At 41.4% G+C, this 14,460-nt stretch overlaps 1 protein-coding gene across 1 annotated transcript; it reads right to left on the bottom strand.

Moving 5' to 3' along the window:
• Window positions 1-8,967: 8,967 nt before the first annotated feature.
• Window positions 8,968-13,303, bottom strand: LOC121543335 (ninjurin-2). Its single transcript, XM_045219285.1, has 3 exons — window positions 13,046-13,303; window positions 12,800-12,879; window positions 8,968-10,450 (listed from the first exon to the last, which is right to left on the bottom strand). The coding sequence occupies exons 1-3, from the start codon at window positions 13,216-13,218 to the stop codon at window positions 10,302-10,304; spliced, it is 402 nt and encodes a 133-aa protein (XP_045075220.1). The 5' UTR covers window positions 13,219-13,303; the 3' UTR covers window positions 8,968-10,301.
• Window positions 13,304-14,460: the final 1,157 nt, after the last annotated feature.

The following is a 14,460-nucleotide window of genomic DNA, read 5'->3' on the forward strand; positions in this document are numbered from 1 at the left end:
CAAAGGGCTACCCAGACTATTTGCATTGCCCCCCCTCCCTCCTCCTCTTTTACGCTGCTGCTACTCTCTGTTTATTATCTATGCATAGTCACTTTAATAACTCTACCTACATGTACATATTACCTCAATTACCTTGACTAACCGGTGCCCCAGCACATTGACTCGGTACCAGTACTCCCTGTATATAGCCTCGCTAATGTTATTTTTACTGCTACTCTTTAATTATTTGTTACTTTTATTTAGTATTATTTTATATTAAATTATTTTTGTTATTTTTTTTGTTATTCTTTCTTAAAACTGCATTGTTGGTTAAGGGCTTGTAAGTAAGTGTCACGGTTTCGGCCGAGGCTGCTCCTCCTCCTGGTTCGGGCAGGCTTTGGCGTTCGCCGTCCCCGGAGTACTAGCTGCCACCGCTCTATGTTTCTGTGTTTGATTGCTTTTGTCTGTCTGTCACACCTGTGTCTGTTTGGGAGTTGATTATAAGTTCCGTGTTGTGATCTAGGGTATTTGTGTGTTGTTATTCTGTTGCCACTGTGTCTATGATACGTGTTTGTTTTTCCGTGTCATTTTTCATGTTTAGTGTTTTACGCGTGTGCGTAATTTTCCCTCGCCACTTCGTGTTTTCGAGGTCGGGGTTTTGTTCTCGTGTTATTGAGACTATTAAAAGTCTTGTTGGACTAAACCTCTGTTTCCTGCGCTTGACTCCTCCACCACATCCACGACGGAATAGTGACAGTAAGCATTTCACTGTAAGGTCTACACCTGTTGTATTTGGCGCATGTGACAAATAAAATTTGATTTGATTATTATTATTATTATCATTATTATCGTCATTATTATCATTATCATATTATTATTATCATGATTATTATTATTATTATTATTATTATTATTATTGTTATTATCATTGTTGTTATTATTATCATCATTATTATTTTATTTTTATTATTATTATCATTATTATTGTTATCATTACTATTATTATCGCCATTATTGTTGTTGTTATCATTGTCCTTATCATTATTATTATCGTTATCGTCATTATCATTGTTATTATCACTTTTATTATTGCCATCATCATTAGCATGCTTATTATTACTATCATTATTATTATCATCATTATCATTATTGTTATTATTATCATTGTTATCATCATTATTATTATCATTATTTTATTATTATCATTTTTATCATCACTATTGTTATTATCATTATTATTATTATCATTATTATATCATCATTTACATTATTATTATCGTTATCATTGTTATTATCATTATCATGATTATTATTATTATTATTATCATCATTATCATTATTATTATTATCATTATTACTATCCCTCTCTTCCCCCCTCTCCTCTCCTTTCTCCCTCCCACCAACCCCCTCTTTCCCCTGTCCACTCTCAGCATCTCTGTATCACTGCCTCACCAGATTATGTTTCCTCTCCTCCCTGGTCAGTCAGACAGTGTATTTATAGAAGTCAACTCATCCCTTCAGATCCACATCTAGCTACCTGTTAGCTCTGATCTCAGAACTATCCAGCTCTCTCTTTCTGTCTCCCCCCTCTCTTTCTGTCTCCCCCTCTCTCTCTTTCTGTCTCTCTCTTTCCTCTCTCTCTCTCTGTGCCCCCTCTCTCTCTCTCTGTCCCCCTCTCCTTGTCTCTATTTCCTCTCTCTCTCTCTCTCTCTCTCTCTCTCTCTGTCCCCCCTCTCTCTCTCTCTTTATGTCTCTCTCTTTCCTCTCTCTCTCTGTCCCCCCCTCTCTCTGCCCCCTCTCTCTCTGTGTCCCCCTCTCTTTGTCTCTCTTTCCCTCCCTTCCTCCCACTCTCTCTCAAGTCAGATGGGAACTCCCTTGAGATCTTCTACCTGCCACCACTGATCTCAGACCAGTCACTGAGACCAGCTCACTTTAATTAGTCCATCAGCTGCAGTGGGATATATCCTCTATTCCTGTAAGACAGACCTGACCTAGTGACTGACTGAGATTACATATTCAAAACAACAACAACAAAGAGATGTTGAACGTGTTATTAGTGCCTTGGTAAACCAGTTCCTCAGTATTACACATTAATTACAGATAGGTCATGTGTAAGTCAACACTATCTGTTCCACACATAAATAAAGTGAAATGTAAAGTCTCCAGGGAGAGAGCGGGAGGGAGAGAGTTTCTTGTCTATTTCATTTGCTTTGGCAATGTAAACATATGTTTCCCAATGCCGATAAAGCCTTTTGAATTTAATTGAAAGAGAGAGAGATAATGAAGAGACAGGAAGTCATTGTGTTGGTCAAGCTCCTGGTGCAGGACAGGTGTATATCACCTAGCTGATAGGAACAGATGTTCACTCTCTGTCTTTTTATCTGTCTCTCTCTTCACCTCCATTTGTTCATCTGCTACTCTGTCTTTCTTTCCTACAGAGAGAGAGAGAGAGAGAGAGAGAGAGAGAGAGAGAGAGAGAGAGAGAGAGAGAGAGAGAGAGAGAGAGAGAGAGAGAGAGAGAGAGAGAGAGAGAGAGAGAGAGACAGAGAGAGAGAGACAGAGAGAGAGAGAGACAGAGAGAGAGAGAGAGAGAGAGAGAGAGAGAGAGAGAGAGAGAGAGAGAGAGAGAGGGGGGGGGTTGTTTCTCTCATGGTGTTCCACATGTTCTATTTGTGCAGCATCTATAGTACTGTACATGCTATCCTTAGCATCATAACAGGAACAGCTATAGTACTGTACATGCTATCCTTAGCATCATTACAGGAACAGCTATAGTACTGTACATGCTATCCTTAGCATCATAACAGGAACAGCTATAGTATTGCACATGCTATCCTTAGCATCATAACAGGAACAGCTATAGTATTGTACATGCTATCCTTAGCATCATAACAGGAACAGCTATAGTATTGTACATGCTATCCTTAGCATCATTACAGGAACAGCTATAGTATTGCACATGCTATCCTTAGCATCATAACAGGAACAGCTATAGTATTGTACATGCTATCCTTAGCATCACAACAGGTACATGCTATCCTTAGCATCAAATAGTAGCCCGGGTAATGTCCCTTTGTTAGGTGTGAGAAAGGGGTGTGAAAGGGACAGTTTATTCTGTCATATCTGGCATAACCCTGACATCACTGTGTAATAGCACAATCAGCATGACACAGGTAGCTTAGTGGTTTGAGTGTTGCGCCAGTAACCGAAAGGTCGCTAGTTTGAATCCCTGAGCAGACAATGTGAGAAATCTGTTGATGTGCCCTTGAGCAAAGCACTTAACCCTAATTGCTCCAGGGAGGCCGTTGATAATGGCTGGCCTTGACCCCACCCTCAGGGGTATAATTAGCATGTGTGAAATAGGAAAAACATAAGCACCTACCAAATTATTATGTGGCGAAACAGGCTAGCTGTACACACACCTGGTATAAACCTACATTTTCATTACAACAGCAGCCATCCAACCCATAAGTAAACTTACCAAACTCATTGCTGTAAAAGAGAAGAAAGTAATATGGGGCGGGAAGAAAGAGCTTGGCTCTCTTCAGTCCAGCAGGAATCTAATACCTTTGCCCAGACTGAGCTAATTTTTGTTAAATTAATTAATTCTGAAGTGCTAACCCCAACTTTCTGGGTTCTAGGGGAAACATAGTGTTATCACTGTGTATAAGGCCTACAATACAGCCTTATCCTTCCTCTAGAATACAGCCTTATCCTTCCTCTACAATACAGCCCTTTCCTTCCTCTACAATACAGCATTATCCTTCCTATAAAATACAGCGTTATCCTTCCTGTACAATACAGCATTATACTTCATCTCACTGTCATGCATCATTATCCTTCCTCTTGTTTTCATACAGCATTATCGTTCATGTACACTACAGCATTATCCTTTCTATCGCTGTCATATCGCATTATCCTCCCTCTTGCGGCCATGCAGCATTATCATTCATCTACAGTACAGCATTATCGATTGCCTGCATCACAGCATTATCCTTCATGTACACTGCAACAATATCGTTCCTCTCACTGTCATGTGGCATTATACGTCACCTCGATGTCATGCAGCATTATCTTCCCTGTGCGTAACATTATCATTTGTGTGCAATACAGCATTATCCTCCATCTCGCCGCCATGCAGCATTATCCTTCATCTCCCTGTCGTGCCACATTATCGTGTCTCTTCAATACAGCATTATCCTTCCTGTGCAATACAGCATTATCCTTCCTATACAAAACATTTGTATCCTTTCTCTCACTCTCATAAAGCATTATCCTTATCCATTAGACTCTTTATCTCAGAAAGCCACTAGCAAGTTGATACATGATAACATACACACACACCACAAGCGCATATTTTGAGTTAACTTCAAGTTACAGAAGTGAGAGTTGATAGGTCTCGACTTGCACCTATTGGACTCAACAAACAACTCAGGCAGTCATATGTACATGAGGCCTCTCTCTCTCTGTCACTTTCACTCTCCTCCTGGGTTAGAGAGGAGGAGGAAGTGAGTTATACAGGCTTTGATCTTCTCCATGATGTACAGCTAAACCAGGTGTCCACCAGGGATTGTCCATTAAACAAAAAATTTACAGTATGTTATATATACAATGTCAACAGTATGTCAGTGTCAATGTATAGTATGTTATATGTAGTATGTCAATAGTATGTCAGTGTCAATGTACAGTATGTTATATATAGTATGTTAATGGTATGTCAGTGTCAATGTATAGTATGAAATATATAGTATGCCAATAGTATGTCAATAGTATGTTATATATAGTATGTCAATAGTATGTCAGTGTCAATGTATAGTATGTTATATATTGTATGTCAATAGTATGTCAACAGTATGTCAATAGTATGTCAGTGTCAATGTACAGTATGTTCTATATAGTATGTCAATATTACGTCAATAGATAGACAGATAGACAGACAGGCAGACAGACAGACAGACAGACAGACAGACAGACAGGCAGACAGACAGACAGACAGACAGGCAGACAGACAGACAGGAGGGGAGATGGGAAGATGGGAAAAACAGTACCACCTCGACCCCCCATCTACACACGTCCAGACCAACAACAGTGTAGAGGTTAATGAAATATCATATAAAAGGTCAACAACTGACTAATCAATTATCAGTCAAAAGGCCAGACACACAGCATTGTGTAATTTATGACATGTACAATATTGAATTGACCCCAGGAAGAGTAGCTGCAGCACGAGCTAATAAACTAAACTAAACTAAAAAAAAGTGTATGTTCTTAAAGGTAACTTCACTGGTAATTAGCGATTTCCTGAAAAATAGACCGTGCCTACTGCCTTTACAAACTAGGTCCGCTGAAAAATACTACAGTTCGGAGAATAATAACTGATAAAAATATAATGTTATTGTCCTGTCAAACTAATCTACTTATAGAGCAACATTATTACTGAGTAGTTATAAGGCTAATTGTGGTAAGCCAACATTCAGTGACGCATGAATAACAAAGGATCGATGACAACCGTTAGCCCAGCCATGAAGCAACCTGTTGCACGCTCTGTCTGGAGGATACGACTAGCCTAGTGGATACCGGGAATAGCCTACAAATACCGCCTCAACCCTTATCGCCTCCTCTCACATTTACATCGAAGTCAATCACGGATTGCTTTGGAATAGACTATAGTCTATTATACAGGGCGTTTACAAACACTTGAGAAGGTCTAATGTTGAGGCTAGATTGAATATTCTGGAAGTGAGCCGCGCCAGGGTTATTCGACTCCAGTGCTTATTGAAGGAGCTGGGGAAAAGCCATTTCAATGGGCGGCAACATTACACTTTGGAGGTAATAGACTATACAGAAGTCATTCCCGTAGGAAAATGTGTCGTAACTAAAATAATGTGTCTATCTAATCGGAGCTGTCGTAAATCTTTCAATAGCTTTTGTGTTTACAACAATAACGTATGGCTACAATGTTGCCGAATAGGCCTACCCCTAAATGTTTTCTCCACACAGCGTAGCAACAAAGTAACAACAATGTAACAATTTGAAACTTGATGGAATAGGTTGTTGGCTACTTTGTAGACTTGCTATGTTGGACACAGCTATTTGACAGATCTTTCGTAAGACTGACAAGTCAACGGGTTAAACCTTCAGAGCAAGACAGTCAAATGAACACTCAACGGCAGTCTAGAAGAGCCCTCTCACTACCGCCAAAACACGTAATGCACTGATTCATAACCGCTTTAGTTGGCTATATGATTGCCTATACTTCTGAGGGAAGACATGAATATATTGAATGGTAGAATATAGCCTACCTACATTGTGTTAAACCCCAGTGAAACGAGACACCTCTTTTCCTCTCACGCTAAATATATTTTCCCTCCTCCATTTCTATCTCGCGCTACAGAGTAGCCCAAAAACTCGAGACGACAACTAAGTTAAGCTGCGTATAATTATAGTTAATTACAACATACATGCTATCGAAACTACCATATAACACACCACACACACTCAACACATGTACATGACTGCTCTTTCCTGAGACGTCCACTCACACACTCACCGTAAATAGACTGTCCACTTCTCAGCCCAGTCAGAAGTGGGCTTCAATCTAGAAAATCACTTTTTTTTAAAGCAACCTACCTTCTTCTCATAAATCCGGTTAGGCCAGTTCTGTCAATTATCCGTATCCGGCGTCAGATAGAACCGTTATCCGTTGAGGAACCGTTACAACCGATAGAAAGTGCCTCTTTTCGGAGCAGTTGATTTTATCCTCTATTGCCAGCACTACCAGTAGATCTCCGAGCCAGGGCGCTTCAGTGACGTAAGGATCGGGATGCGCGTTCACGAGAATGGCCTCCCTCCACTCCACCGCCGTACGTGCACGAGTCTTTCAACGTCAGACGCAGGCGGGAGGGCGCAATGCTCGAGGTCACTAGAGCAATGAACCGGCTTTCCTCTGTGGCAGAGAGACTGCCAGAATAGAACACGCTCTGTTCTAGACCAGTACTCATGCAGCTCTTTGATACCTTGCCAGGTATTTCAAACACGAGAGGGCGCATTTGGTAAGAACTTCCTAGCCTAATCACAGATCATGATAAGAGTGTATTGTCAAACCCTCCTTTGAAGCTCTAACGCTGTTTCAAAACTACAACAAGCATTTGAATGTAAGGCTAGCCGTTTGTAGTGTGCCAATGACATTGTGTCTCGTGGACTGTGAGAGCTAGGCACAGTATTATGTATTTTGTAACCTACAATTTACTTTTGTGCATGTCTAAGTATGCACATGCAGTGTAGGTAGGCCTATACAGCTATGTGTTCATTGTAATCCACTGTCAATGACAGTTATGATAATCCCAGCTGTCAGTGTTGAGGACCTCCCATAGCGTCCCAGCCCAGTCCCCTGGCACCAGGGTGGTGTAGTGTGTGTACCCCTTACACACACACACACACACGCACACACACCAGTTGTCACCCACCCAGACGTGGCCCAAGGAATGTGTCTGGTTTGGTCACCCGAGTGGCCATAGACCAAAGCCTTGATCATGAAATTGAATTACTTATTAGTCCTGGGTTGAGTAGGTTACTTACCTGTCCAAAATTGTAATCAGTAACGTAACTTTTGGATTACCCAAACTCAGTAATGTAATCTGATTACTTTCAGTTACATTTTGATTACTGTCCCCTTAAGAGGCATTAGAAGAAGACAAAAAGCATCCATCAAACGCATTTGGTGTGTCATCATAGTGGTCTCTGATTGGTGGTCATCATTTGGTGTGTCATCATAGTGGTCTCTGATTGGTGGTCATCATTTGGTGTGTCATCATAGTGGTCTCTGACTGGTGGTCAGACTTGCTCAGGTGGAATAAACTTAAAGGCCCATACAGTCAAAAACGTGATTTTTCTGTGTTTTATATACACTGAGTGTACAAAACATTAGGAACACCTTCCTAATATTGAGTTGCACCCCGCTTTGCCCTCAGAACAGCCTCAATTAGTCGGGGCATGGACTCTGCAAGGTGTCGAAAGCGTTCCACAAGGATGCTGGCCCATGTTATCTCCAATGCTTTCCACAGTTGTGTCAAGTTGGCTGGATGTCCTTTGAGTGGTGGACCATTCTTGATGCACACGAGAAACTGTTGAGCGTGAAAAACCTAGCAGCATTGCAGTTCTTGACACACTCAAACCGGTGCGCCTGGCACCTACTACCATACCCCGTTCAAAGGCACTTCAATCTTTTGTCTTGCCCATTCACCCTCTGAATGGCCACACATACACAATCCATGTCTCAAGGCTTAAAAATGCCTCTTTAACCTGTCTTCTCCCCTTCATCTACACTGATTGAAGATGATTTAAAAAGTGACATCGATAAGGGATCATCGTTTTCACCTGGATTCACCTGGTCAGTCTATATCATGGAAAGAGCAAGTGTTCCTAATGTTTATATGTTTATACACTATGAGGTTGGAATAATACTTTGAAATAGTGAAAATGATGATAATGCCCTTTTAGTGTAAGAGCTGTTTGAAAAGAACACCTGAAATTTCAGCCTATTTTGGTGGGATGGAGTTTTGGCCTGCCTGACCATTTTTTAATTGAAAACACAATAAGGTACTTAATTGTTAGTCAGAAATGATTTGATATTGAGATAAAAACAGCTGCATTGGACCTTTAAACTTGCTCCTTTTTTTCAATGCTTAATTGAATGTCATTGAGAAAACAGAAAGCTGTCATAATGTATTTTTTTGCAAAACATCCTATATACATTTTAAAGTAATCCAAGAAGTAATCATCTCGTTTTTTCAAAAGTATCTGTAATCTGATTACAATGTTTTTGCTGGTAACATAACTGATTACAGTTACAGTTTTTTTGTAATCAGATTACATGTAACTGATGTACATGTCAACATTTACTCCCTAACCCTATTACTTATCATTTATAAGCACCTTTATTCAGTATCACATGTCTAAGGACTCACATAACAGAACATTTGACCAAGACACAGTTGTTGTATGGAGTTTATTGCATTAGAGATACACTTTGGATACATTGAGTATCGCTCTTTATTAGTAAAATAAAGACCACTAGTAGTCACTGTTTCCCCTTATATTATTTGAATACCCTTTAACTGTAGCCATTCTCGGAAATCCCAGTCCCAGGACATGCTGGAACATCGGTCAATTGTGGGAGGCAACCCGTTTGTCTAGAGAGTCTGTAGCCCAATAACTTTTTCTGAGCTCTACACATTAGAATAAGACTAATCTACTTTTTGACATATGCAATTATTAATATCTTCCTTTTACAAATCTCTTCTGATTAAAAAGTGACAATAAAAAACAATAGTACACCTGTATTGTCGTTTCTCAACCGTGTTTTAAAAGATATATCTCTGAAGTATATCACTCTAGGTTTTGGGTTACAGGTCAGTCTTCTGTTTAGGTTTTGGGGTACAGGTCAGTCTTCTGTTTAGGTTTTGGGTTACAGGTCAGTCTTCATTCTGGGTTTTGGGGTACAGGGCAGTCTTCAGTCTAGGTTTTGGGGTACAGGCCAGTCTTCAGTCTAGGTTTTGGGGTACAGGGCAGTCTTCAGTCTAGGTTTTGTGGTACAGGGCAGTCTTCAGTCTAGGTTTTGGGGTACAGGGCAGTCTTCAGTCTAGGTTTTGGGGTACAGGCAAGTCTTCAGTCTAGGTGTTGGGGTACAGTCCAGTCTACCATATAGGTTTTGGGGTACAGGCAAGCCTTCTGTCTAGGTTTTGGGGTACAGGGCAGTCTTCAGTCTAGGTTTTGGGGTACAGGCAAGTCTTCAGTCTAGGTTTTGGGGTACAGTCCAGTCTTCAGTCTAGGTTTTGGGGTACAGGCAAGTCTTCAGTCTAGGTTTTGGGGTACAGGGCAGTCTTCAGTCTAGGTTTTGGGGTACAGTCAAGCCTTCTGTCTAGGTTTTGGGGTACAGGCAAGCCTTCTGTCTAGGTTTTGGGGTACAGGCAAGTCTTCAGTCTAGGTGTTGGGGTACAGTCCAGTCTACCGTATAGGTTTTGGGGTACAGGCAAGCCTTCTGTCTAGGTTTTGGGGTAAAGGGCAGTCTTCAGTCTAGGTTTTGGGGTACAGGCAAGTCTTCAGTCTAGGTTTTGGGGTACAGTCCAGTCTTCAGTCTAGGTTTTGGGGTACAGGCAAGTCTTCAGTCTAGGTTTTGGGGTACAGGGCAGTCTTCAGTCTAGGTTTTGGGGTACAGTCAAGCCTTCTGTCTAGGTTTTGGGGTACAGGCAAGCCTTCTGTCTAGGTTTTGGGGTACAGGCAAGCCTTCTGGCTAGGTTTTGGGGTACAGGCAAGCCTTCTGTCTAGGTTTTGGGGTACAGGCCAGTTTTCTGCACTCCAAATGCGGTGATGAAGATGTTGATGATGGTGGTGATGAAGACAAGGCCAGTGGCCACGTTGTTCATGATGTCCAGCTTCCTCTGGTTGGCTACGTTGTTCAGGTCCTTACGAGCTGGAACACACAGAGACAAGTAGTGTTGACCCTGAGGTGAGACTTGATGCTATACAGTAGTGGTGCATGGGTAATATTAATGAGGAAGCCAAGCAAAGTCAGTAAAAAAGCCATATTACAACCTATGTTGTGATAATTGCGTTGTTTGCTCTATAATCCATTAGTTCCTACTCCACAGTGATATACAATAAGGCCGTGACAACCAAAAAACAACAGTCACACAGTGGCGGAATAAATTCAACTACACATACGTTTGTTTCATCACAAAACCGGAGAGCAACATCTGTCAGGTGAAGTCCACAAAGCAAATATTGCATGGAACAAACAGTTACAGTGGCTTGCGAAAGTATTCACCCCCATTGGCATTTTTCCTCTTTTGTTGCCTTACAACCTGGAATTAAAATGATTTTTTGGGGGTTTGTATCATTTGATTTACACAACATGTCTACCACTTTGAAGATGCAAAATGTTTTTTATTGTGAAACAAAGAAATAAGACAAATAAAACAGAAAACTTGAGCGTGCGTAACTATTCATCCCCCCAAAGTCAATACCTTGTAGAGCCACCTTTTGCAGCAATTACAGCTGCAAGTCTCTTGGGCTATGTCTCTATAAGCTTGGCACATCTAGCCACTGGGATTGTTGCCCATTCTTCAAGGCAAAACTGCTCCAGCTCCTTCAAGTTGGATGGGTTCCGCTGGTGTATAGCAATCTTTAAGTCATACCACAGATTCTCAATTGGATTGAGGTCTGGGCTTTGACTAGGCCATTCTAAGACATTTAAATATTTCCCCTTAAACCACTCGAGTGTTGCTTTAGCAGTATGCTTAGGGTCATTGTCCTGCTGGAGGGTGAAATAAGTTATTGTTTTCATTTCACTTCACCAATTTGTACTATTTTGTGTATGTTCATTACATGAAATCCAAATAAAAATAAATTTTACAGGTTGTAATGCAACAAAATAGGAAAAACGCCAAGGGGGATAAATACTTTTGCAAGGCACTGTACTGTATATGACCTGCAGCACGGTCAAGCAAGTTAATGTTTTCGACAGTTTACTAAACAACTGATTTAGAACTACGGAGTTACCGCAAGTCAGCCAAAGACAACAGGAGAACTGCCTCCGCTATTCCACCAGCATTTCATTTCAAATAAGACAATAACAATATATGCTTAGTTTAATACACTGAAAACAAACTTAAAGATACCAAAAACAATTCAGTCCAATCAATGTTGCTAAATATCATGTGGCTGTCCATGGGACTGATTTCTGTGTGAGTGTGTGTGTGTGTGTGTGTGTGTGTATATATGTGTTTGTGTGTGTGTGTGTGTGTACGCTTGCATGCGCATGCAAGTAATTATAAATTTTTTGACTCACCCTACTTGTGGACGAGTTTAATGCCTATGCCATCCTCCTCTCTTTCATGTTGGCAAAACGGTCTATGGCTCTGTACGCTTTTAGTTTTAGTTTTCATAAGCTACCTAGCTAAAATGCTTGCTAGCATAACTTCCTCGCATGGGCAACAATGAACCAGCTAAGTTAGCTAGCTAGCTAGTTAACGTGAGCCTTACATCTAGGCTACATATTGAACTTCAAATGTCTCAGGCCAGTGGCACAATATAGGAATGTATGGTTAGATCGTAATCGCCATCATAATCATTGGCCTGTACAGAGAATTAAGTCAAAATCCCCATCTCCATCCATGGCTTAGGAAAGGGCCTATTTAGCAAGCTAGCTACTGCAGGACATCAACACCAGCAGACCAGAAACAGACAAGTTTTTCTGACAATGATGACGTTTTGCATAGGATGTGATTTGATTGATGTGAAGCCAAATCCAAACTGGCCTCCCTTGGGGGGGGGGGGCATTTTGCTGCGCCAGGACAACCCACAGTTTAGCTCAGCTCAACGCTGATTGGCTAATTATTTTATACTTGTTTTATCAAGGGAGGCCAAATGCTTGCTGGCATCAATCAATCAAATGCTACCGCGGCAACATGTTATACTCTTTTGTTCCAGACAGCATCAGATACATGGGCTACACATACTGAGACAGAGGGGCGCTGTTTCCCTCGCTCTGATGATTTCTCTGGTAAGATTGGTCAACTATTTGGGGAAGCCTGTCTTCCCTTGGCATCCATGGATACACGCCACTGATGCTATAAAGGGTTTATAAGCGCTTTAGAGACTGAGATTATTGTTTATAGGTCAGTAATAAACAGTTTACAACACACTTTGTTTGAAATGGTGAAATGGACTGTGTGCTTTTGTTGCCCCTCGCATGGACAACTTACAGTCCAGCTTTTTTACTATAATGACACTTGACTTGACTTTACAATTCCAGACTCACCCATGGCGACAAACAGTATCCCGGCCAGCACCTGGAAGAGCAGTGAAGACCCGATGAGGACCAGGACGGTGATGTAGTACCTGTAATGATGGATGATCTCTTAGACTTATCCTGCCTGGTGGCCAAAGCCAGACGACTACAATGGAAATACAGTAAGTCGGGAAACTTTATTTTTACAATTATTTTACACACAAGTATCCAGTTGTGTTTTAAATTGTCAAATAAAATAAAATGTAATCAAAATACCTGAAGTCTGGCCCCTGCTCCAGGACGGCCTTCAGCTGGGCAGCGTTGGCCATCAGCAGGGCCACGTCTAACATGCTCTCTGCTACCGTCTTCTTAGTGGCATAATGGTTCAGATTCAGACTAGTGTTACCACCCTGAGAGAGAGCGAGAGAGAAAGAGAGAGTATTAGCCATGAGTATTAGCCATGAGTATTAGCCATGAGCAGGGGCGGTGTGTTCAATAGGGCGATATGGGCGACGCACTGCCAAACGGGAAAAGGAAGGGATTTTTTTTCTAATCAATTATATCACGGCAACAGTAGTTATCAGTGTTGTAATCTAGACGTCTGATCTGCCACAGTGCCACTAAATGTCCAATCAGGCTAAAGTCGTGCTTCAAATGCCCCCCTTTTGGGGCGATTTCAGTCAGGTTGAAAATCGCCCAGAAGTCTGTCATAGACTCCCATGTAAAATCTATTTTTTCAAATATCAGAGCTTTCAATACAATCTCTATGGGTTTCTGAGGGCTTGCACTTACGCTTTCGTCATACGTAACATATAACCATGAACGTAACTAAGAAAAGAGCGGGTAGCAGCGTCAATCAATTCACTACTTCTATCAAAATGGCTAGGCTTCAGTGCAACTCGATTGTGTCTTTGAAAGAAGTTCCTTTTTGTCGGCGAACAAATGAAGATAAATTGGCAACGAAACAATTAGGACCTCCCAGACCAAATTTAATAATTCAACAGGTTTCTACTAAAGGGGGGAAGTCCTACACCCGAGGATTTTCCAAAAAATTGGTACTGAACGAAAAACCTGGCTAGCAGGCTGCGATGTAGCTAATGCAGTCTTCTGCTACCCCCTGCTTACTCTTTCACCCTGAAGGCGGCACGGCAGACAGCACCGCTTGGACAGCGACTGGTGTGTAACGGACATGCACCATCTTTCAGGAAAGATTAAGAAACATGAGCTGTCAAAGACCCACATGGATAGCTGTTTGAGATTGTCTGCTTTGGGGAGAGTGAACATTTCCACTCAACTGGATCAGGGATACAGGCTAGCTGTCCGCCGCCACAACGATGAGGTTAGTGTTGATAATCACAAGTTTACTGGAGAACTGAAACTGACAAGGCTGACAAGATAGGACCCTTTTGTCCATTGTTATTGGATAGGAACAGAACTTATAACCAGCTCCTGACCTAAATAGATCTTAGCACAACATTTTACTCAACATATCATATTCCATATTCACTATAACAAATATATTTACTACGACATTAGCAAGAACCGCCACATCCTCAGCCGGCTAATCCAGTGTGTGAAGTTTTGCGGAGTGTTTGAGTTAGCTTTGCGAGGCAAAGATGAAACTGAGGGCTCCACCAACCCTGGTAAGCCAACACTTTTGAGATCAGTCAATAAATGCTTCTGGTATTGAC

The sequence above is a fragment of the Coregonus clupeaformis genome, unplaced genomic scaffold (genome assembly GCF_020615455.1).
Source record: "Coregonus clupeaformis isolate EN_2021a unplaced genomic scaffold, ASM2061545v1 scaf2225, whole genome shotgun sequence".
Taxonomy (NCBI): Eukaryota; Metazoa; Chordata; class Actinopteri; order Salmoniformes; family Salmonidae; genus Coregonus; species Coregonus clupeaformis.

Coding starts and splice junctions, on each gene's coding strand:
- LOC121543335 (XM_045219285.1), bottom strand. CDS start 13,218: ATGGCTAATACTCTCTCTTTCTCTCTCGCTCTCTCTCAGGGTGGTAAC. Junction 12,880..13,045: donor GAGCAGGGGCCAGACTTCAG/GTATTTTGATTA, acceptor CCATCATTACAG/GTACTACATCACCGTCCTGG. Junction 10,451..12,799: donor GATACTGTTTGTCGCCATGG/GTGAGTCTGGAA, acceptor TGTGTGTTCCAG/CTCGTAAGGACCTGAACAAC.